This window comes from Cotesia typhae, unplaced genomic scaffold (assembly GCF_013202065.1).
Source record: "Cotesia typhae breed Kobodo isofemale line unplaced genomic scaffold, CoteBio_Ctyphae contig_11, whole genome shotgun sequence".
Taxonomy (NCBI): domain Eukaryota; kingdom Metazoa; phylum Arthropoda; class Insecta; order Hymenoptera; family Braconidae; genus Cotesia; species Cotesia typhae.
Genome location: NW_027423711.1, coordinates 1,438,056 through 1,461,760, shown reverse-complemented (window position 1 = coordinate 1,461,760; position 23,705 = coordinate 1,438,056). Strand labels below are relative to the sequence as shown.

Genomic DNA, 23,705 nt, shown 5'->3' with positions numbered 1-23,705 from the left:
AAGTACTCACGCAAATGTCAAAGCATTTAAGGGATTAACACCTTCTCGTGGATTTTTTTTCTTCTCGATGTCGACCTTAGAATCCATCTTCGAAGTTTGAAAGATTATTAATTTTCAATAATCGGATTTTTATATTTTATCGGTACATAAAATTATATTTTACAAATTTAGTTATTCATTTCACGCAAGAACGTCTTCTATAAATTTTATAACTTTCACTAATAATTGCATTTCAATGCACGAAATTACACAAAATTTAAAAACTAACTGAGAATTACAGTAATTAAATATTAAATGAAATAAATATTTAGTTAAGTAACATCACTGTTGAGCTAAATGATCTTCTCGACTTATCAACAAGTTAATTGGTGATTAATAACCATGGGTCTAAGTGATAACTTATAAATACTAATGTACGAATGATAAAAAAAGTTTGGGGTCAGAATGTATAAGACATGATATTATTTTGCCGACCGCTGTTTATGGTAATTATCAAAAAATAATCTTATAAATTTTTTCGGAATTTTAAGCGATTTAGTGTAAGCAGACTTTATCAGAGTAATTTGCTTGTTTCTCAGTGAAGATATTAATGGTAATATTTTTAAAAATAATAAATTATTTATGAAGTAGTAAAACTTGCTAAGCTAGAAGTAAAAAATCGAATCTAATTAGAATTTAGTTGGAATTAATTATTAATAAATTAGAAATAATTAATAATTAATAGATCAAAATTTCAAATAAAAAATGAATAGTTTCTAACATTCAACTTAGCAATTTTTTTTTTTACATTCTAATAACGTAGATTATCACAAAACTATAAACATATTTGAGATAAACTTTCAACGAGGAAACATTTAATTTCAATCACAAAGATGAGAAGATATAATACTGAATGTTTACATGATATTTAAATAAGAATAAATTTATTAAGATAATATTTGTATCTATTAGTATAATTGAGAATTATTTAATACTAGCTTTTACCCGCTGGTACGCTAACGTTGAAGCCCTTAAATGAATATCAAAGATCATTACATTCCAATAGAACTGTGATGAAAATGTGATCCTAATTTTTTGACAAACAATTTTTTTATCTTTCGTATTTTTTTTTTTTTTTTTTTCTCAAATAAAAAGTATCCTGTGTTACTTCTAATACCTTCGAGAATATGCATAGTAAAAAATTTTGCGTTAATGCGTCAAAAAATTTTGTGTTAAATATCTAACACTTTTTTGTGTTAATTTAACACTTTTGTGGGTTAATTTAACACGATAAATATTAAATGTACACATAAATATGGCACGCCGTTTTACTTTTTAAAGCTTAAGATTTTTTACCTAAGGTTTAAATTATAATTAATATTTTTACTGTTTTTGAATTATGTTTGACATAATTTTTATTTGAGATTATTTTTTTGAAATCTATTTTTATTTCACTTTTGATAATGTTAATTCCATCAGCATATAGAAACATAGGGTTTTGGAGCATTTTTCATTTTTTAAGATATTATTTTTTACAATTTTTCTGACATGTTTGTAAGGCAGAAATCAATTTTTATTTGGAATTTTTAGCTGTAGGCATATTTGCCGATGTCATACATATGATAGTAAATTTTGTTTACGTTGTTGAGTATAGATAAAAATTTTTCGTCATCTTAGAAATTATGGTACAAAAAAACAAACACATTATTATTATTTAATATTAAATATGTTCTATGAAAAATTTTCTGAATTTTATTGAAGCTAAATTTTCACTAAGCTGATAAAATTAATTCAGTCCCTAAAAATATAATATACAAATATTAATCATCATTGAATATGATATAAATTTATTAAACTTATGTTTCAATTTTGTATTGTATCAAAAAAAGTAACTTTGATCATTAAAGTCTCAAAAGAATCACTATTAAATGACAAGTTATCCTATTTTCATGTAATTTTTTATCATTTCAATTTTAATTGATTAATTGATATTTTGTTGATAATGATAATTATGAATTTTGAGATTATGTTTACATGTATATGGAGCATTTAAATATTATTATTCAATAATTCTCTATCCAAATAATTACATACTTACCTGGCGTAGAGGATACCGTGATCACCAAGGCGGTTCCTCCAGGATGAGGCTCTTCCATTGCACTACGGTTGAGCTGACCCCTGCGAATATCCCTAATGTGGATATCTCGGACGTACAATTTTTGGTAATCAATTATGATTGATGTAATAAATAACTTGTACAGTTATTTTTTGCAGTAATGTTTTTAGTTCATATGCTTTCAGTTATATTAATTATTCTTATTGATAAGGGCTCCAGAAATTTATAAATTAAAAATTTCACAATAATTAGGGCGATGACGGAAAAAATACTTTATCATTGGAAATTTATGTAAGCAAAACAACAGAATAGTAAATCATGGAAATCAATTGAATTTTATTTAAACTATCAAAAAATATTACACAATAATTAAGTCGATCTGTAAGTTAGCAATTAAAATTATCAATATTGATAATTTTAATTCAGACTTCGAATTAATATTATTAATATTGATAATTTTAATTTAAAATTTGAATTAAAATTATCCATATTGATCATTTTAATTCATGAAATCATTCGTAACTGTCCGTAAAAATAATTTTTCGAATTATCTATTAATTTAAACAGTTAAAATAATTCCTTAAATATTTTTGTTATAGTGTACTTGCTGAATTTTTATGATGATAGAACATCATGAATAAATATGAAATTAAGCTCATATTTCATTATGAAATAAAATTTTCTCTGGTAATTTATTTTTGATTTTTCGTTGCTTATTTAATAATGTGAAAAAAAATTACTAGATACAGAAATTTAATGGTCAATTATATAGATTTTTTAGCACTTTGGATGTCTTCAAAAATAACATTAAAAAATTTTTCAACAATAAGTTATAATTCTTTAGAATCAGTTAAAAATTTAAGGAATTAGCATTATGTACATAATTTTAAAGCCATTAATTTTTTATATCGTTGAAATATTTAGTTATTATTGGACGATACTTGAAATTATAAAATCGTCATATTATTTCACTTCCTACAAACAAAAATAAAATTCGATGCAGCATCAATAATATTCGCCTATTGGAAATTGTACATTCTAAATAAATACTCAACGTATATATTACACATAAATCAAAATAATTGTTTCTTTTCTTATGAAATAACTAATTATATGTTAAAGAATAAAAATGCACACAATTTTCAATATGTATACATAGTTTGTAAATATTTTATTTACGCACAATATTTAATAAAGTAAAAAAATACGATGTTATAATATCTCGGTACGATTTGTCATGGAATTGTTATAATTATTATGGAATTGGTCTTTTTGATGAATTATTATGACAACTATTTTATTATGAGTTTAAAAAATAAAGTGTTAAATATTTAACACAAAGTTTTTTGACGCAATAACGCAAAATTTTTTACTGTGTGTACAATGTTTCATGATGATCAATCAAGTAGTTTTCGCGTAAAAGCGTAACAAACAAACTAACTTACATTCACATTTATGATATTAGAAAGGATTGATGCGTAAGATAGAAAAATATAGCTATATTCTTTATGTTTATAAAGATATCATATGTATACAACAAAGTTTTTTGTGACTGAGGCTTATAGTAAGAGTACAATTAATTTCTCCAAGGCAAGTTCAGTTTAGACACTTATACATAAGTATTGGTAAAAATAAGTATATTAATATACTTATATTTGGCTATAATTATTATTAGATATTATTTGTTTATTATATTTAATTATTATTATTATTGGCCAAAAAGTAAATTATTGTTATCTTAAATGTATACAATAAAATTCTATTACTTCTAAGATTATAAATGAGAACTACCTGGTTCGTATTAATTTACAAAACAATTCTCTTCTATTTTTGTGAGTTGTAGAATTCATAATTCTGCTGAGCAACATTTTTCAATATTTCTATCATCATTGCACCGGTCTCATTAACCATTTTCGATAGATATCCATTTTCATTTCCAAGTAGAATGTGAGGATGGTTGAATTCCTGAAAAATAAACAATGTAAATTGAATTTATTAGAACAAATACAATTAAAAAAAAAAAAGAAAAAAAAATAATCAGTACCACAACTGAGCCAGCGTCCATTACTAATATTCTGTCACTGTCCATGACAGTATTGAGTCGATGAGCAATTGTAAGTACTGTACAATCGGCAAATTTACGTCTAATAGTCTTCTGAATAAACTCATCTGTCCGTGGATCAACATTGGCTGTCGCTTCATCGAGTACAAGAATTTTATTATTTCGCACAATAGCACGAGCAAGACATACCAATTGTCGTTGCCCTACACTTAAATTAGAGCCTCCTTCATTAACGTGACTTTCTAGACCCATTTCTTTTAACTCGACATCTTCCAGCGCTGACCATAAAATACTATCAGGATAATCTCGAAAAGGATCAAGATTTCTTCTCAATGTACCGGAGAACAAAAACGGTTCCTGAGGAATTATACTTATTTTGGTACGGAAATCATGGAGTCCAATTTTACCGGTATCTATACCATCAATCTCAATATTTCCCTCAATGTCAGCAAGACGGAATAAAGCTGATATCAGAGAAGATTTTCCAGCTCCAGTGCGTCCGACAATTCCTATCCTTTCACGCGGCTCAATAGTAAAGTTGAGATTCTTGAGTACGGGTGGTTCTAGCGGTGAATAAGACAAGTAAACATTTTTGAATTCAACTTTACCTCTAGGTGGCCAGTCATCTTTAGGCTTTTTATCTGGCAAACTCTCAAGCGCAGGCTCGCTCTCAATATTCGAATATTCAAGCACTCGCTCCACTGAAGTCATTTGATTCTCCACTTCAGCAGCTTGTCTCATTCCCCACTGGAATACTCCAGTTAATCCAATGCTCTGAGTGATTGCTAAACCGACATCACCACCTTCGTAGTTTTTATCATCTTCAGTAGACATGAACAGAAAGCTCATAGTCACAAGGCTGATGTAGATAAGGCAGATAACATCCAGCCAATAACCAAACGCTCGTGAAGATGCAATATAAATATACCAAGCAGTAGAATGAAGGTCCTGATGATAATCAAATTCTTTAGTCAACACTTCTTCTGCGTTGAATGAACGTATTGTAGGTAGACCTTGTAGCGTCGCGCTGAGATGATTAAAAACAGGTGATCTTGTGATACCTTCCAGTCGCTTTACACTACGACTTGTTGAAACATAAATAACGCGCATACCGTAGAATATGGAAAAAATAACAATCGTAGGTATCAATAGCCACATATTAGCAATCGCAACAATAACAACTATACCAATGAGAGTTAGGCCTACTTGTATGCAATCGATCATGGTCATGGGCAGTGATTCATCAATAGCACCCATGTCTCGAGAAAAGCGGTTCAATACTCGTCCTGAGGAATTTGTGTTGAAGAACCTCATTGTAGCTCGACTAATACTGCGGAACATTGTGTCATGTAGACGCTCGGACGCTCGTACACACATTGAGAAAAATGCAAATGATCTCGTGAATGTTATCACTACGGTAAGTATTGTCAGTGCCGAAAAAATATATATACAAATATTTCTATCGTAATCTGATAATTTAGAGGACGAACTCGAAGCACGAACTAAATTACTGAAAGTAAAATTACTGTTATTGTCTTGTTCTAAATTAACCCAAAAGGACACAAAGTAATCACTGCCACTAGCTACTAATTGAGCACTTACTGTCAGTAAAAATACGGTGAATAATACGCAGCCGTTCCCACCCGCTTTGAAAAAAGAAGCGTAAACGTATCCTCCGATAGATCCTTTGGTACGCATCTCAGCGATTTCTTCGGGTTCAGCTTGAATCTGGCCTGTAGTTTCGTTGGTCATAAATGAACTGAACGAAGCGACACTTGCATGCCTTGAATTTTTTCGGCTCCTCCCCAGAGATAGAGTATCTTCTGGTTTTTCGTCTTCTTCTTGTGGTGACTCCAGTAATCGGCCGAAGTCGACCCCCATTTGAACTAATTTATTGTAACTACCTTCTGCAATAATAACACCGTCCTTCATCACAATTATCTTCTCAACGTTACTCAAAAATTGTATTTGATGAGTAACAAGTATTCTAGTTTTGCCGTGTAAGTACCTTTCTATACACTCTTCGAACATGTGTTTACCGACATGAGCATCTACTGCACTCAGCGGATCGTCTAGCAAGAACAGCGGCGCATCAGAGTAAACAGCTCGAGCTAAATTGATACGAGCTCTCTGTCCACCAGACAAACTTACCCCGCGTTCCCCGACGATAGTTTTGTCGCCGTACGGAAACAGTGAGAAATCTCGCTTCAGCTGGCATACTTTGACCACTTTATCGTATTTTCTAGCATCCCACGGTCGCCCGAAAAGTATGTTCAGACGCACTGAGCCAGCAAACAGCCAGGGTTCCTGACTGGCATAAGCAATTTTACCACACACATCAACAGTACCTGTATGAGCTGGAAGTTCTTTGAGAATGGCATTTAGTAGACTCGTTTTACCCGAACCAACTTGACCGACAATAACTACTAATTGACCAGGTTTAATATTCAAATTAATTCCTTTCAATGTTTCTTCATTATCTGAATCTAACCACTTAGCATGTACATCATCTAATGTTACAGATCCTTCAATCTGAGGAAGTAGTGGCTCCGCTACTTTTTCATCCTTCAAATCCTTATCATTATTATCATTATAATAAATATTGTTAAGTTGACTTTTCTTACGTGCTTTATCATTCCTCTCTATTTCTTCAGTCATCAAAAACGTCTCAAGACGTTTTATCGACACCAAAGCTTCAGCCATTGTAGTAATACCTTGTGGGAAGAATACCGTCATAGTTTGACGTAAAATACTGTAGTAAGCTGTCAACATATATACTGTTTCAGCGGTTATTTGATTGCCCGCTAATACGTAAGCCAGCATTGTGATAAAAAGCGACAAACGAGATGAAAACAACATAAAGGATATCATAACGCCTCGTACAAACGATCCATATTTTACCATTCGCATTTCTTTCTTCCTTGCTTTTTCAATTAAATTGCTGAATGGATGTTCCCATGCATACATTTTTATAGCTTGGATGCCACTAATAATTTCGTTTGTCAACCGTACTCTGTCATCAGTACGTATAGCCGTCTTCAAACGGAAAATAGATGATTTTTTGCCCAGCCAGCCCTGGAGAGGTATAAATATCAGCAACGACGCTACTCCGATTATCGCAGCTACACCGACTTCTTTATACATCAAGTATGTGACGATAATAGTCTCAACGGGACTGATCCAAAGATAGTGAATGAAAGCTGGTGTTATATCAAATCTGTTTACATCATTTGACAAAAGATTAACTGCTTGGCCTATTGTCGTCTCACCTAAAGCTGTTCTTGATATCTTCAATGACTTACGGTAAATCAGTGAACAGCATGCCACTCGTATCTTCATTCCCATGTGAAATATTGCCAACAAGGAAGGGTGCAGTACGAATACATTGGCTGCTGAACAAAATATAACTCCACTTGCGTATAAATATGCATCTGTTTTGCTGATGTCTGATGTTGTAAAAAAACGTAGCAGCTGGGCTAGCGCTAGGGGCTGAAGAATTCTGTAATAATTTTAAACAGTCAGTAATCTAGTTTTTATAATATTAATTGATTTTAATGAAAATAGGGAAAAATAAAAAAAAAATGTGTTAAAATCTAATCAGAACTTTGATTTAATCTTTGATACAAATTACTTAAGAAAATCTCTCTGTCATTAGATATATTATCAAATTTTTTTTATGTTATAATTTAAAAAATGTAAAACGTTTATCTCTTATCAGTCTTTAACAAAAGAGTATGTAATAACTTTAGAGCTTAATTAATTTCAGTTAATTTTTTTATATCACGATTAAAAGACAATAAATTAAATACGGTTAATTTGATAAGTTAACTAAAATATTATGAAATGAAATCAGAATTAGTGTATCTTCATTAATCAAGTATGAATTGAAAAATGATTATCACAGTTCAAATCAATTAACCCTAGGGGTGAAATCTACTATTTTTTTGTCCTCTGGGCGAAAAGCGGCATCTTCGTTTAGCGCAGCGGGCCGAAAGTTGCCACTTTTCGCCCGGAGGGTAAAAAAATAAATAATTATAATAATTAACTTACTCAGTGAATTAATAATAACTAATTATCTTTTACTAATAATAGATTAATGAAAATCATACCGAATAACAAGTTCCTGAATAGCCAATGCAACTCCGTAAAGAGCAATACGAGCACCAAAAACTTTAGTTAAAGCTCTCTGCAAGCTAGGAGTTTTACTTTTTTTATGTTTAACTTTCACATTGCTTTCCGATTTGCCTGGTTCCTTTTTTGGCTTTGTATTCGTATCATACAACTGTACTTCTTTATCCCACGCTGCCGCTAAACTATCACCCAGTAAACTACTTTTATGCTCCTTCAGCGGCTGAGAAAGATCCTCGATCTCCAACTCTCGTTTGTATCCATCCCAGAAAATTTTTAACACCCACCTGAAAACCAAATTTATAGTGTAGTTTTTAATCACCCAATAAATTTTTATTTTAATAATAAATACTTACGAAAGTGTAAAAGCACTCAAAGGGTTTATTCCCTCCCGTGGGTTTTTCTTCAGTTCAACATCCACTTTTGAATCCATATTTCTACTAACAATAATTTTAAATCTTATAAAAAAAAATTACACTTGGATCTTTGATAATTATCAAGTTTTTATTTAATTATCAAATAAATTTTTTTTATTTATTTTCCTGTTTATGCGGAAATTTTATTACGAGTCACAAGTATATTGGTATTTTAAATGATTTATTTATTTATTAACCAGATATTTTTCTTTCACGTTTATCTTAATAATTATTGCGAACAGTTGACAGATTATTTGATTTAAAGAACATTTATTTGCTCTGATCAAATAAGTTGCATAAAATTTATGAAAAATTCAGAAAATTATACTCACATTTTATCTTCTGATAAATGAATGATAAAAATGATATTTTATTTTGCAAACGTTTGTAAATCATTTAACATTTTACATAACACATAACTATTTTTTAGTTTAAAATCTTATCGCCTCAATTTATTATTCCAAACAATAACTTTACATTATTTTTTAAATTCATAATTAAAGCTTTAAGCTATAAAAATTTTTTAATTTAACTTTTTAATTTTGCTGATAACTAAAAACTATGTACAAGCAACCAGTACATGCTGTTGAAACAAAGTAAATGCAGTTAAAGATAATTAAACTCAATGACTTGTTAACGCTTAACAATATAAGCGTGGAAAGCGGTTTCGCATTTCAATGATAAATGAATGTGTTGATAAATATAAAATTCAAACAACTCCGTCATTCCATAAATAATTAAATTTCAAGCGAGTCAACTTACTGTGCCTATAAAACAGTAAATATACGATCGTATGTCTGAATAAATGAAATTTTTATGGGACGTTTGCAGCTGAAGTAATGAAAAGCTATGAATAAAACCTGCCACGATCATACGATTGAATCAAACAAGTGTATCACTCTTTTGTAGATTGCCGTTTTTTTTTGTTTTGATACTTTGAACTGATTCTTGAGTGTTATTACTACAAACACACATATATGTATATTTACGCACTCAATTATCGGTCCGTTACGACACTTGCTCCAATTATCACTAGTTCGTGTGAGATTTAATCACTGACTATTTACAAAATACACATGTTAAACAGTGAAATTGTTTATTAGTTATTTCTTCATTCTAATTATTGATAACTATTCATATACTCGATTCACTAGTATATTGATAACACTGAAGTTGACAGACATTAAAAATTATGACATTAAAGTTAGCTGTCACTTGACAATTTTTTAATTTTCTTTAACAAAAAAATTTGTTCTAAATTATTTTTAAAAAATTGCATTTTTAATATATCAAAATTTCTACAAGTCAATTTTTTTTATAATTTATTTGTTAAAAAAAAATAAAAAAAATTGTCAAGTGACAGCTAAATTTAATGTCATTTAAAAATTTTTTTAGATTTTTGTAGCAATTAAATTATTAAAAAAAAAAATTTATAAAAAATTTCATATGTAAAAATTAATAAAAATTTCAAGTGAAAATTTTTAGAAGCATTTTTTTATTGTAATTGATTTCTTAAAAAAGTTTTTAAAATTGACAGCTGACCGCTAACTTCAGTATTATGTATATTATGTGTATTACGTCGGCTAAATACTTGTTTGATGTTTTTAAAATTTTAAGATTTGAATTTCCCGCCATAAGTAGTCGCCACCAAACTATAGAAAAAAAATGTAAGGTTATTAAGATAAACACCAGAAAAGCAAAAGCATGCTTTTTGGTCTTAATGGTTAATTTTTCATTAATATTGTTGTTATAAAATAAAAAATGGTTATGAAAGAAAAAAGCACTGGAAATTACCGCAGTAAGTTTTTTATTATTTTTTTTTTACTATTAATTATTAAATTATTAGTTTTTATCAGATAAAGATGTTTTTTTTTTTTTTTTGTCAGCTGTGTGGTTAAAGTATGAGTTAACGAATTCGGATAGACATCAATTGTTTTTAAAAGAACATAAAATCCAAAAACAAGAGCCAGAATTTCCGCGAGGCCGTACCTTATTTGTACTGAATCTACCACCTTACGCAACTGTGTCTTCTTTGAGAGCAGCGTTTTCTAGGCACTGCGGACATGTTAAATCAGTGAAACTCGCAGCTCGTGTAGCAAGCACCAAAATAGGGTTTAAAACTGCTTATGTAGTTTTTTCAAAAGAGTCAGAATTACAGCAGGCGCTCTCTTTACCGAAAGATTTTGTGATTGTTTTAAACTCAGCTGAGGCTCCTGGCTTATTTGGGATAAAAAGTAAGATATTCTTTTGCTGTTTGTCATAAATTTCATAAAAAATTAGATATTGCATTTATCTTCATGACGGAACTTTTAAAAAATTTTTCTATTTCCTGACAGCTTGTTTAGCTGGTTCAGAGAATACAAATAGTTCAAAAGTTTATATATATATGTGTGTGTGTGTGTGTGTGTGTGTGTGTGTGTGTGTGTGTGTGTGTGTGTGTGTGTGTGTGTGTGTGTGTGTGTGTGTGTGTGTGTGTGTGTGTGTGTGTGTGTGTGTGTGTATATATAAGGTAGAAGACCCAGTTATTGACACTTGTAATTTTATTAAAATTAAAAAAAAAAACAAATCAACTATAACAAATTAATAAATACAATTTTTGAATGATAAATTTTAAGATAATTGATTTTTTGAAAACATTTTATTTTTTTAATTAGAATAAAATTGTAAGTTTCAAACATTAGGCCAGTCTCAATAACCGGGTCTTTTACCTTAAATATTGGCAAAAGTGAAGGTAAAGTTCAAAGAAGAGCTTAATTTGTCAAGTAGTTCAGAAATGACAAGATTTTTAAATTCTTAAAATCAGTATGATTCATATTTTTTCACTTTTTTTCTTGAATAATTTTACAATAAATTGATTTTTTTTTTTTTTTTAGAATGGAGTAAAGAATATAATTCTGGCATGATATTAAATGAAAAAGAAGTTAAGGAATCAATTGAAAAGTATATGGCTGCGTATGATAAAAGAGTAACAGCTGAAGAAAATGAAGAAGTAGACGAAGATGGTTTTATAAAAGTTTCGAGTAAAAAGAAACGTGGACAATTTGCACCTCAAAGAAAGGAGTCGACGATAGAAGAGAAAAAAAAGAAACTGCAAAAGGAGAAGAAATTAGTTAACTTTTACCAATTCCAAATACGAGAAGCTAAAAAACAACGTAAGTATAAATATTTTCAAATGTTAGAAATTTGAATTATTAAATTTAATAATTTATTATATTCATTTTTTCTAGAACTGGAGGAAATGAGAAAGAAATTTGAGTTAGACAAACAAAAAGTCAAACAACTTAAATCTCAAAGAATATTTAAACCATTTGGTTAAAAAACAATTTTATATTTATTAATAATAAATATTTTATATAAAAAACATTAACTTTGTACATCATTTATTATTAATATTATTTTTTTAATTTTATACAACCGGAACTTTTGAACCATAAGTCATTAATGTCCATTCGATTAAAAAGTGTCGACAGGCAAGTGGTTGCAGTAAAGCCAACAATTCTTCTGTTAATCAGTAAAAGTATATTAATCAATTAAGAAATTATATTTTATTGATAATTTAAATTCACTTACGTTTGTTTCCATAAATACAATTGACAGACAAAGCTGTACTGACAGCTTGCGCTAATCGCTCCATAGCTAAATCACAGTTGACTTTCAAAACACTTGGACCCGACTGTTCCAACAACGATGTCAACGTACGCGTTGTTTGTGCCAAGTGTTGAGCGGAAATCGCATGTTTGTTACCACTGTTATCTTTTAACCGCAAGACTGCATCCATAAGTAATTGCTGAATTTTAGAATATAATTTCTTACGCTCGTCTATTGTATTTTTGTCGATATCATCTTCTTTACGCGCTGGGTTTAATATACACCACCTTAAATATAAAAATTAATTTAGATAATTTATTAAATTATCTAAAGGAATTATACGAAAGTCCAGCTAGCACCATAAGTTATAAAAGTATCAGTATACCTAGAGTAAAAAAAAAGATAGCATGCCAAAATTCATATCGCGTTACAGATGCCACAAGGGCGTATAATAAAAATTCTGTTTTTTTTTTCTAAGTCCAAAAAAATTTTTAGTTTGAAGAAAAAATTTTTTTTTGCATTTCTACACGTTTCATACAAAAATACGTCGGTTCCCAAAGAAAAAATTTTTTTTATACGCCCTTATGGCTTTTCACCGGGACCTTTTGCCGGTATATGTCCTTATGGCATCTGGAACGCAATATTTTGTCGCCATTAAATACTACAATAAATTACCTAATTATTTAAAAACTCTTAAACATAAAAACAAAACGATATGAACAAAATTGAGATATTGGTTATTGTCAAATAAGGTAAAAGACCCTATTAGTGGCTCATTTAACCCCTATTAGTGGCGCTTTTTCTTTCAATGAAAAAATGTTCTATCTGGAATAAAAATTAAAAATTTTTTTGATCTAAATGTCTCGAAGATTAGAAATAATATATTTATTGTTGAAATTAATGATTTTATTAATTGAATAAGTACCAAAATCAAAGAAAGTGTCAGTAATGGGGTCCCCGCCACTAATGGGGTCTTTTATCCTAGACATTAATATTTTATGCCTAAATGCTGTGTACTAATCTTCTAAGAAACAAAAATATCTTTATGATTATCCATAGTATATAAATTTGCTTAAAAATACCAAATGCAGTTGTTATCTAATGTTAAAAAAATTGTTTTTATAGATAAAATTATATTGTCTATTGAACAAGTTATTACCGGACCTACGCACAGGTGCCTACAAACACCTTTGTAGGGACATGCATTTTGTTTTTACGATGTAATATGTATGTGTATATGTTTTATATCCTGGTATAAATAAATAAAATAAATTATTGACTTATGACATTTAAATTTAGAGTAAATACCTAAATAAACCAGCGATAGGAGTAATTGGAGTCATAGGTATTCCACCAGACGGCAAAGCAGGATTATCCATCAAAGAAGTAGTCAACAACCCTGGATTATCATCAATCCAGTCGCCCACCAACTTCAACAACTCATTCGGCGGGTCTAAAAATTTATAAACTTCACCTATCGCTGTCAATAAATTTGCCGTAAAATAAGGCACCAATACTGGCAATTGTTTTAATTTGTCTATTGAATTCGGTGAAAAACCAAAAAAATCATTGAGGATATGCTTTGCCAAGTCAACACTCTGCGCAGAAGTTGATCCTAATTGTTGCATCCACATTCCCGTAGAGTCCAACACTTGCCGGTTTTGTGTTGATATTGACAACGACACTAGGTTACCCAGTATCTCATACCTAGGGCACTCACCGGGGAATAAAAATAAAAACACAGCATTACGTACTGCCGGACTGCGATCTGGGTCGCGAAAAAAGTCGCTTAGTACTTCGATCAACTGAAACTCTTGAAGACTCTCAGGCTTCTTCTGTTGCTTGAGTTTATCCACTTCACCGAATACAAATTCGATCATTAAATCTGTTTGCAACTGGATTTGCTGCCTTACTGTCGATCCAGTCATTCTCGATAAATCCGCTATAACAAATGAAATTTTATGTTTAACAATAAATTTATAATTACTAATAATTAAAAATAATTTTATTTTTTTAAGAAAATATAACCTCACCTATGGCTACAAGTGCTTCTTTGGCACATGCTGGAAAATCGAGCTTTCTTAAGTAATATTTTATATCTGAGTCTGGTATTGACGAATTTGTTTGTGGATACGCGGAGTAATTCATTATTTATAAATATTTATTATCAATAATTATTTAATAATCCGGCATTCAATGTAAATAAATAAATAATTTGATGTAAACATTACTAAATATATTTATTGTATATATTTTCTCGGCAGGTGACACTAGTTCATATTTTTCAAGGACAATTAAAGATGGTCACTCTCTAGTCAGTGTGGCCAGATCGTGCGATTTTTTACCCCCACTTTGTACTGCTTTCAATATAGTCAGATGAGAGTGTCCTACAAAGTGGGGGTAAGAAAAGAGCACGATCTGGCCACACTGTCTCTAGTGTGTGTATGTGTGAGTATTTACATCAGACCTGTCAAATAAATCTAAAAACTTTTTTATATTTTCTTAAATTATTTTTAACTCAATATTTAAATATTTTACAGAAGCGGATAAAATAAATGAAAATGTCTCGTCCTTATGAAGGCATTCGTTACACTTCGGAAAAACAAGTTGTTGTATTGGATATTGGATCAACGTATACGAAGTATGTATTTTGACAACTAAGAAATAGTTTAATAGTGATTTGTTTAAACAAATCATTTATTATTAGAAAAACATTGTCGAAAAAAAGTAATAGTGAATACATCAATTAATTGACAGTTTTTTGTTTGTATATATAATACTGGAGTTAGCGGTCAGCTGTCAATTTTAAAAATTTTTTTAGCAATTTAACTACAATAAAAAAAAAAATGAAGCTGAAGTTAGCAGACACTTGACAATTTTTTGATTTTTCTTGAAGAATTAACTAGACATAGAAAATTATTTATAAAAATGTCATTTATAATTTTTCAGAGCTTCTAAAGATGAAATTTTTAAATAAAATTTTCTTGCTATAATTTGTTTGTTAAAAAAATTCTAAAAATTATCAGAAATATCTCTCAACTCCAGTGTCATCAAAAAAATGTTTCTAAAAATATTCACTTGTAATTTTTATTAATTTTCACATGGTAAAATTTTTTAATTAAATTTTTTTTTAATAATTCAATTGCTATAAAATTCTAAAAAAATTTTTAACATCTGTCAGCTTCAGTGTTATTTGTATATGATTTGTTTCAAATATTTATTTACGGATTATAGAACAAATTTCTTTGCCAACTATTTTTACTCGATATTATTTCATTAAACTTAACAAAAATTTTATAATAATTAAATTTATTTACAGATTTGGATATGCTGGCGAAGGAACACCACGAGGTATTGTACGGACAGAGGTTAAATGTCCTGATACAAAGCAGATGCGAAAAATTTATAAATATATTGACACTGACGATTTGTATCAACTGCTTGTTGAGTTTTTTCACGTCATATTTTTCAGGTAATTTATAATTTTGATAACGATTAAGTAATGAATAAATAAATAGATAAATCAACTATTTTATCGATTTAGACATGTTGTAATAACTCCAAAAGATGTAAAAGTATTGATTCTGGAATCATTGCTGACACCGTCAAAATTTCGTGATACAATGGCTAAAGTACTATTTAGGCACTTTGAAATTGGTTCGCTGATGATTTTACCTACACATTTAGTGACAATTAGCACCTTAGGATGGGACACAGCTCTTGTACTTGACGTAGGATATCAAGATGCGACTCTCATTCCTATTTATAAAGGAGTTCCTGTTCTTAAAGCTTGGCAAAGTCTACCCCTGGCTTCTGAAGCTATTCATGAGTAAATATTTTCTAAATTAATATAAGGTAAAAGACCCAGTTATTGACACTTGCAATTTTATTTTAATTAAAAAAAAAAAACGCCATTTGGCCACACCCGAAATGGAAGATAGATTTCACAGAATAAATTGATAATATTTTATACTTGTCATATTTTTACATACATTTTAATAGTTTCGAAGAGCTACTATTTCTGAACTAATTAAAGGATTTCGCTTATTTTAGGACTCATGCAAACTAATTATCCGAGAAATATGTGCACTGAATTTTATTAAGAACCGTTAAGAATTCTCGATAAAATAACATGCATGTCGGTTGTACTTCACATCGTCTGAAAGTGGTTCAATTGCACTCTTAACTTTGATAAAATAACTAAAAATGATCAAAATTTCAATGTTATAAACGTCGAATTGAAAGTGATTTCATGAGTTTTTACATGAATTTATCAAAAATTAGCCATCTCTTTTCAATCGAAAGTTATACATCAATTAAGTCACCGAAAACGTGATTTTCACTATTTTGATAATTTTGAAGAGCTACCATTTCTAAACTTATTGATGGATTTCGCTCATCTTCGAATTCATTTAAGATTATTATCCAAAGAATATGTGTACCAATTTCCGACTTAGTTTTGACATGAGGATCAATGCAATAGATAGATAGATTTCAATGAAATCTACCTAAAAAACAAATCAACTTTAATAAATTAATAATTATAATTTTAAGAAAATTGATTTTTTGAAAACATTTTATTTTTTTAATTAGAATAAAACTGCAAGTGTCAAACAACTAGGCCAGTGTCAATAACTGGGTCTTTTACTTTACATGGATTAAAATTAAGCACATGATTAAAAATTTATTTTTAGGCGTATCAAAAATGATATGAAAGAAGCCATACCTGAGGTAGAACTTACAGAGCGAGTTATTGAAGACATTAAAGTTCGAACTTGTTTTGTAACAACTTTAGAACGTTCTAAAAAGTTAGGTGCCGATGATGCACCAGCACCTCCGCCGTCAGTTAAATATCCAGGGCTAAAAACCATTGAAATTCCTGGATACGTTAGAGAAAGATCTTACGAATTATTATGGGAACGCGATGCTGATAATTTGAGTATACCTACAATGGTATTAGATGCTATACTAAAGGTATTTATCATTTAATATAAAATTGATTAAATTATTGTTGTTTTAAACTTATTAAATCTATTTTAGTGTTCTATTATGATTCGTCACGAGCTGGCGGGAAATATTCTGCTGATTGGAGGAACAACAATGGCAAAAGGATTTGCTGCTCGTCTAAAATCAGAACTGACGTCTCTCGTAGCAAGTGATTTATATTCGAACAAATTAAAAATTCCTCACTTTAAATTTCACACCGCTCCATGCAAACCTAATTACACGGCTTGGTTGGGTGGTGCAATTTTCGGTATTACTGATTTGCCATCTAGATGTATTACCAAAGACACTTATTTGAAGACGAATAGAATTCCTGACTGGGTTAATTTGATTGATAACCAAAAAGAATTAGGATCCAATTATGGTGTATAAAATTGAATAAGTTTTTTTTTTTTTATATGAATAAAATTGTTATTTAAAAATTATTAACACAGTTAATGTTTTTATATCTGTAATGATAAATCCTACTTTTTGTGAAATCGAATTTATTTCAACAGTAATTTTACTAAAAAATGTATTAAGATTGAGATTATTTCAAATTTAATTGTACTAAAAATTAAAATAATAGAAAAAAATTATTTTAAATTATAATCATCATTTAATTGATGAATATTTTTTAATTTTTTTGGTAATTATTTAAAACTGGGGCCTCTTCTATTTTTGGCTATATCTAGGTGAAAAATTAACATTTAAAAGTTTTTTTGTGCTTGTTTACGGTGCATAATAAAAATATTGTGAAAGAAAAAAATTAAGATTTTGATTGTTTTTTTGCCTTCTATTTTATCTTTTTTTGAAAAGTACATTAAAAAAATTTGTTAAAATTGTGATAATCACCTTTTTTTTCTATTGTTCATTTTTTTTAATGTATTTTAAAAAAAAATATATCAAAATTTTCAAAAAAATGAAAATCAAAATCGTGGACCCCACTTGTAAATAATTATCATTTTTTTACACACAAATTAATGTTTTAATTCAATAAAATTGACAAGACATGGAAGATTATTGATAGTTATAATTGCGATTTTATTTACTTATAAAATTGTTTTTACCGCTGATCAAAATATTTAGTAATCACTGAATATACAGAATATTAATTTACAAAGTAGTTAAAAGTGTAAGCTTCTCATTGAGCTGAAGTTGAGTTTTTATTAACTGTGATAAAGCAACAACCATCAAAAGGTCCTTGACGTTACTGTTGAACATCTCGTCAAATTGATCACTTGTCATCTTAGGAACAGAGTTAACCATATCAAGAAGCGCTCGGCCAACCTGGTTGTCTGGAGGCTGTTTGCCATCGAGCACATTGTCAACGTAAGCTAAAACTTGCTCCAACATTGTCGACAATTTAGAGCTAGCTTCAGCAATTTGCGCAAGATCCATCATTGGCTCAACTCCACCTCCTAATTTAGTTTGTCCTGATGGAGCTTTCTGTGTTTTTTGGCACAGCTGAAGCCCGACGATTTCTGGCTCATAGCATGTAATCTGTAATTTTATAAATCACGGATGTAATACTTGTACTGATAATTTATACATTAAAATTAGAGTCAAAAATTGAAATATAAAATTTTAAATACCTCAACTTTAGTAGGAGTAAACATACATCCTTGTTTGCCATTCGGTACTCCAAGTTGTACACAGACATAGGCTTTGATTCCCATACGCGTTGTATTCACCAGCGTAGTATCAACCGTTAAATGGACTGGATTATTACACTCTCGTGCATAATACTCATGGATAACCGACGAATGCGTTGTAACTTCTTTGCCAGTAGCCCACCAGCCGACGATGTTTTCTTGAGCATTTACACGATGGTTCAGATCATAAAGATCCATCGCGTAGCTCAATTCTGCCTCTACTTGATCATCGGACTCCTTGTGAAGGACACAAAAGCAATTCGTTACTTCAACCACTCCTTTTTCGACGGAACCTAAAATTAAATTTTTTAATTAACTACCATAAATTTTTTTCAATATAAATTCTAATAAAAAAAAAGGACAAGAAATTTAATTATTATTATCTATATTATTAAGAGAATAAGCAAAATTGTGTGGCCAGTGTATTTATATGATAAAATGGGTTTTTATGATTAAATTTGGTATCATTGAAAAAGTTTTGACCTAGAGTTGTGCCTTTTCAAGGTTTCATATTATTCTCACCAATAGTCAATTTATGATGATAAGTATTTAGGCTGCATTCGAAAATGCTCTATCTCTAGATACATAATTAAAAAATGGCATAGTATCTTGTGAACTATTGACATTTTTAAAGATATAAGCTCATTCTGATGTTACACTCATCAAGACCTTTCATTTGAGTACCCACATCAATTTTTCATATATTTATATATATATATTATATATATATGTATATATGAAAAATATATGAAAATGCATGTGGGTACTCAAATGAAAGCTCTTGATGAGTGTAACATCGGGATGAGCTTATATCTTTAAAAATGTCAATAGATAAAAAAGTACGGTGCAATTTAACAAAAATTATCATTTAATAAAGCAAAATTTTATTTATTAATAGTTCGCAAGTCACGGCAGTCACATAGTGACTGCAAGATTGCTAATTATTATTATAAGCTACGTGTAACACATGGATTTAGAGGTTAATGGTCATGCGATAATTTTGTTTACCAAAAATAGAGTAAAGTATAAATTATAAGATGGAGTGAAATATGAATAGTTATTACTTACCAAGTAAAGTACCAATTACACGGTGTGAATCAGAATTACGACGCTCATATGCATCGACTATTTGAAATAAAACCACGGGGTGAACTTTGACAACAAGATCGAGCGCCATTTTTACAATTCAAGCAACTGGCAATGTTAAGAATCCTCCTAGCAGTTCTGACTGCTTGAAAAATTTTAATACTGCTGCTGCCATCAAACATGAGTGTTTAATTCTGAAAACTAATTCTAACTTCAATTAAATTTCATAAATGGTAAGTAAACAATGTAAGCCGGTTTTTCTAAACTTTATTGTTGTTTAATTAATTATTTTACTAAGTGATTTACCAGTTTAATACATTAATTAAAAATATTTAGGTATTATGGACTTACCGGAAGAATTTCCATTTCCATTTGCACCATATTCAATCCAAAATGACTTTATGAAAAATTTGTACTCATGCCTGGAAAAAGGGAACCTAGGAATTTTTGAAAGTCCAACGGGTACTGGTAAATCACTGTCAATAATTTGCGGAGCTCTGAAATGGCTCACAGATCATGAAAAAAATAAAAAAGACATTTTGGATAAACAACTCGCGGATTTAAACGGAAGATTGAAAGAAATTAGCGAAGAGTCTAAGGGTGACTGGTTTGTAGAGCAGACTAAGCAGATTAAAGTAAATGTTGAGCGACAAACTGTCCAAGACAAGTTGGATGCTCTGGCACGTAGAGAAGAGCGAATGAATAAATTTAAAGAGACAATTAAGCAAAATAATTATACGAAGAAGCGTCAGTGGAAGGTTAGTAAGAATAAAGATAACTCTAAAGATGTCAAGCAACAAGATACTCCCAATGAAGATGCTGAAGATATTGATACTGATCTTCTACTGGACGATTTACATTTAAATTCAGACTCAGATGATGAAGAAACGGCTGCTGAGACTAGTAAATACACGCAATTCTTCTTTTGCTCAAGAACTCATTCCCAATTAACTCAATTTGTTGGAGAGATAAAGAAAACTCCTTATTCTTCAGATGTTTCTTTGGTTCCATTAGCTTCTAGGTAGAATTTGTTTTTTTTTTTTTTTTTTTTTTTTTTTATATTGACCATTTATAGTTAATTTTTATGACACTGAAGTTAGCAGACGTCTGAAAATTTTTGATTTTCTTTATTAATTAAATTACAACTAAACAGATATTTCTAAAAAATTACACTTATAGTTTTTCAAGTTTTTTACAGGTGAAATTTTTTTTTTTAATTATTTAATTGAAATTTTTTCAATAAAAAATTTAAAAAAATTTTGAAATGTCAGCTAACTTCATTTTCATTAATTTTTTACAGGCAAAATTATTGTATAAACAAAGCCGTTCAAAAACTGGGTCATGTTAATTTAATTAACGACCGATGTTTGCAAATGCAAAAGAAAAAAGTGACTGTAAAAAAAGAAAAAGATGTAAAGAGATCTAAAACTGGAACGAGCTGTCCATTCAATCCTGGTGACCAGTCATTGCTGATTGCTGATATTATTACGACAGTACAAGATGTCGAAGAGATTGCTGAGACTGCTAAGCAATTGGAAACCTGTGCTTATTATGCGTCCAGGCGGTCCTTACCTGATAGTCAGGTTATTTTAGTGCCTTACAACAGTATTTTACATAAAAATACCAGAATTAGCTCGGGGATTGATTTGAAAAATAATGTTTTGATTATTGATGAGGCTCATAATCTTTTAGAAGCCATTGAAAATATGTACAGTTCGACATTATCTGGTAGACACATTTTACATTGCTTCAGTCAGCTTACTCAGTACCAAAAAAGGTAATTTATTTTGAAAATTATTTATCTTACTTAAAATATTTAAAAATTAAAACTAATTATTTAAATTTTACAGATTTGAAAAATTATTCTCAGCAAAAAATGTTTTGTACCTCAGTCAATTAAGTTTTTGTTTAAAAAAACTAATAAAAGTACTTGGAGGTACGTCAAGATCACAATCGAATGATAAAGTGAATACCGAAGTACAATCAGCTATTTATTCAATAGAAAAATTTGAGTCAGTCGCTGAGATAGATACTGTAAATGTGTTTGAGCTTTTGCAATTTATAAATGCGTCTAAATTAATTCATAAGCTTCGTGGGTACGTTGAAAAGTACAGCGGAGATTTAAAAGTACGTCCCGTGACGAAGAAACCAACTGGAGTGTCGGCATTTCTAAACACACTCCAGGGAAAAGAAACCACGGAAACTGAGACTAAGAGTAAAGAAAATAAAGAAGATATATGTAATAATCCGTTAATATTTATCATCAGCTTTTTGGAGTCGCTAAAGAGCAAAAGTGCAGATGGAAGAATTTTCATAAATCCCGGCCCCACAGTAGGTCAAGGTACAATTAAATTTTTGTTGATGAATCCTGCTGCATATTTTCATGATATTGTTAAAGAAGCAAGGTCAGTTATTCTCGCTGGCGGTACAATGGAACCGATTTCAGAATTTAGAGATCAATTGTTTATTAGCGCTGGTGCTGAGCCCGAGCGTATTGTTACTTTTTCATGTGACCATGTTATACCGAAGGAAAATATTATTACGAGGATAGTAACCCAAGGACCTACAGGAGTTAAATTTGAATTTAATTATCAAAACAGAGAAAATAAAGAACTACTTAACGAATTGGGTAGAACTCTCAAGAATTTATGTAACATCATTCCCGGTGGAGTTGTAGTTTTTCTTCCGTCTTACAATTATGAAACATCCCTGTATAAGCATCTGGAAGTTACTGGAGTAGTGGCTAAAATTTCCGAAAAAAAAAAAATATTTCGTGAACCTAAGCTTGCATCTCAGATAAACGCAATTCTTGACAGCTTCGCGGATACTGTGAAAAAACCAACAGCTCCACAAAATGGTGCTATTTTGTTCAGCGTCGTCGGGGGAAAGCTCAGTGAAGGATTGAACTTTTCTGACGACCTAGGACGATGTGTAATTGTTGTTGGTATGCCTTATCCGAATATCAAGTCGCTGGAGCTTCAAGAAAAAATGAAATATCTTAATGAAAATGTTAAACCCGGCGCTGGTAATGAGTACTATGAAAATTCTTGCATGAAAGCTGTCAATCAGTGTATTGGTCGGGCTGTAAGACATATCAACGATTACTCTACTGTTATTTTACTCGACAGAAGATTTTCCAATAAAACAAAATCACTCCCGGGGTGGATTCAACGAACATTAGAAGTTCATAATACTTTCAACAGTACAATTGGCGATGTTGCTAAATTTTTTGCAGCGAAAAAAAAAAAATTTAATTTTTTATAGTAAATATTTTTTATATCTTTGTAATAAAAAAAAAAATTTTCCAATACTTTAATTAACACATCATTATTTTTTTTACATTTGAATCTTTTTATTTAGTTTTTTCTCTTTAAATGATTACACTTTAAATGAATATTAAAATGGAAAAGAAATTTGTTTATTAATGATTAAAATTGTATGAGTATCCTTGGAAATTACAAAAAAAAATTTTCAACTTGTTAATTCTTTTGTATAAAATATTTCTTTAGCTCATTCAAAAATTTTTCTAAAGATACTGTAATATTATTTTTTTTAGTACTAATTTATACCTAATAATCTTAAGTTGAAAAAAATACATGGATTTTAACCAAATAATGAATTAATTCATTCACTTTTATATTTTATATAATACTTTTCAATTAAATTCATCATTTCTTTTCTCCGTAAATACT

At 29.7% G+C, this 23,705-nt stretch overlaps 6 protein-coding genes and 1 pseudogene across 6 annotated transcripts; 4 read left to right on the top strand and 3 right to left on the bottom strand.

Annotated features, from left to right (window-relative positions):
* The first annotated feature begins 2,069 nt into the window (after positions 1–2,069).
* LOC141529238 (U1 spliceosomal RNA) lies at positions 2,070–2,220 on the top strand (annotated as a pseudogene).
* A 1,025-nt stretch (positions 2,221–3,245) lies between these two features.
* LOC141526778 (putative multidrug resistance-associated protein lethal(2)03659) lies at positions 3,246–9,442 on the bottom strand. Its single transcript, XM_074241869.1, has 5 exons — positions 9,034–9,442; positions 8,642–8,722; positions 8,267–8,572; positions 4,140–7,656; positions 3,246–4,060 (listed from the first exon to the last, which is right to left on the bottom strand). The coding sequence occupies exons 2-5, from the start codon at positions 8,716–8,718 to the stop codon at positions 3,920–3,922; spliced, it is 4,041 nt and encodes a 1,346-aa protein (XP_074097970.1). The 5' UTR covers positions 8,719–8,722; positions 9,034–9,442; the 3' UTR covers positions 3,246–3,919.
* Positions 9,443–10,148: 706 nt separating this feature from the next.
* On the top strand, positions 10,149–12,064 carry LOC141526826 (ribosomal RNA-processing protein 7 homolog A). Its single transcript, XM_074241946.1, has 4 exons — positions 10,149–10,499; positions 10,588–10,935; positions 11,575–11,853; positions 11,929–12,064. Exons 1-4 carry the CDS (start codon positions 10,463–10,465, stop codon positions 12,015–12,017), a joined length of 753 nt encoding a protein of 250 aa, XP_074098047.1. The 5' UTR covers positions 10,149–10,462; the 3' UTR covers positions 12,018–12,064.
* LOC141526805 (integrator complex subunit 15) lies at positions 12,009–14,536 on the bottom strand. The gene is made up of 4 exons (XM_074241915.1): positions 14,323–14,536; positions 13,598–14,231; positions 12,272–12,576; positions 12,009–12,202 (listed from the first exon to the last, which is right to left on the bottom strand). The coding sequence occupies exons 1-4, from the start codon at positions 14,435–14,437 to the stop codon at positions 12,108–12,110; spliced, it is 1,149 nt and encodes a 382-aa protein (XP_074098016.1). The 5' UTR covers positions 14,438–14,536; the 3' UTR covers positions 12,009–12,107.
* A 155-nt stretch (positions 14,537–14,691) lies between these two features.
* Positions 14,692–17,884, top strand: Arp10 (Actin-related protein 10). The gene is made up of 6 exons (XM_074241923.1): positions 14,692–14,737; positions 14,830–14,930; positions 15,609–15,761; positions 15,834–16,118; positions 16,984–17,263; positions 17,330–17,884. Exons 2-6 carry the CDS (start codon positions 14,845–14,847, stop codon positions 17,663–17,665), a joined length of 1,140 nt encoding a protein of 379 aa, XP_074098024.1. The 5' UTR covers positions 14,692–14,737; positions 14,830–14,844; the 3' UTR covers positions 17,666–17,884.
* A 408-nt stretch (positions 17,885–18,292) lies between these two features.
* Eif3f1 (eukaryotic translation initiation factor 3 subunit f1) lies at positions 18,293–20,154 on the bottom strand. Its single transcript, XM_074241931.1, has 3 exons — positions 19,996–20,154; positions 18,868–19,220; positions 18,293–18,775 (listed from the first exon to the last, which is right to left on the bottom strand). Exons 1-3 carry the CDS (start codon positions 20,102–20,104, stop codon positions 18,389–18,391), a joined length of 849 nt encoding a protein of 282 aa, XP_074098032.1. The 5' UTR covers positions 20,105–20,154; the 3' UTR covers positions 18,293–18,388.
* On the top strand, positions 20,112–23,463 carry LOC141526797 (ATP-dependent DNA helicase DDX11). Its single transcript, XM_074241906.1, has 4 exons — positions 20,112–20,246; positions 20,350–21,034; positions 21,314–21,790; positions 21,864–23,463. The coding sequence occupies exons 2-4, from the start codon at positions 20,355–20,357 to the stop codon at positions 23,275–23,277; spliced, it is 2,571 nt and encodes an 856-aa protein (XP_074098007.1). The 5' UTR covers positions 20,112–20,246; positions 20,350–20,354; the 3' UTR covers positions 23,278–23,463.
* The last annotated feature ends 242 nt before the right edge of the window (positions 23,464–23,705 follow it).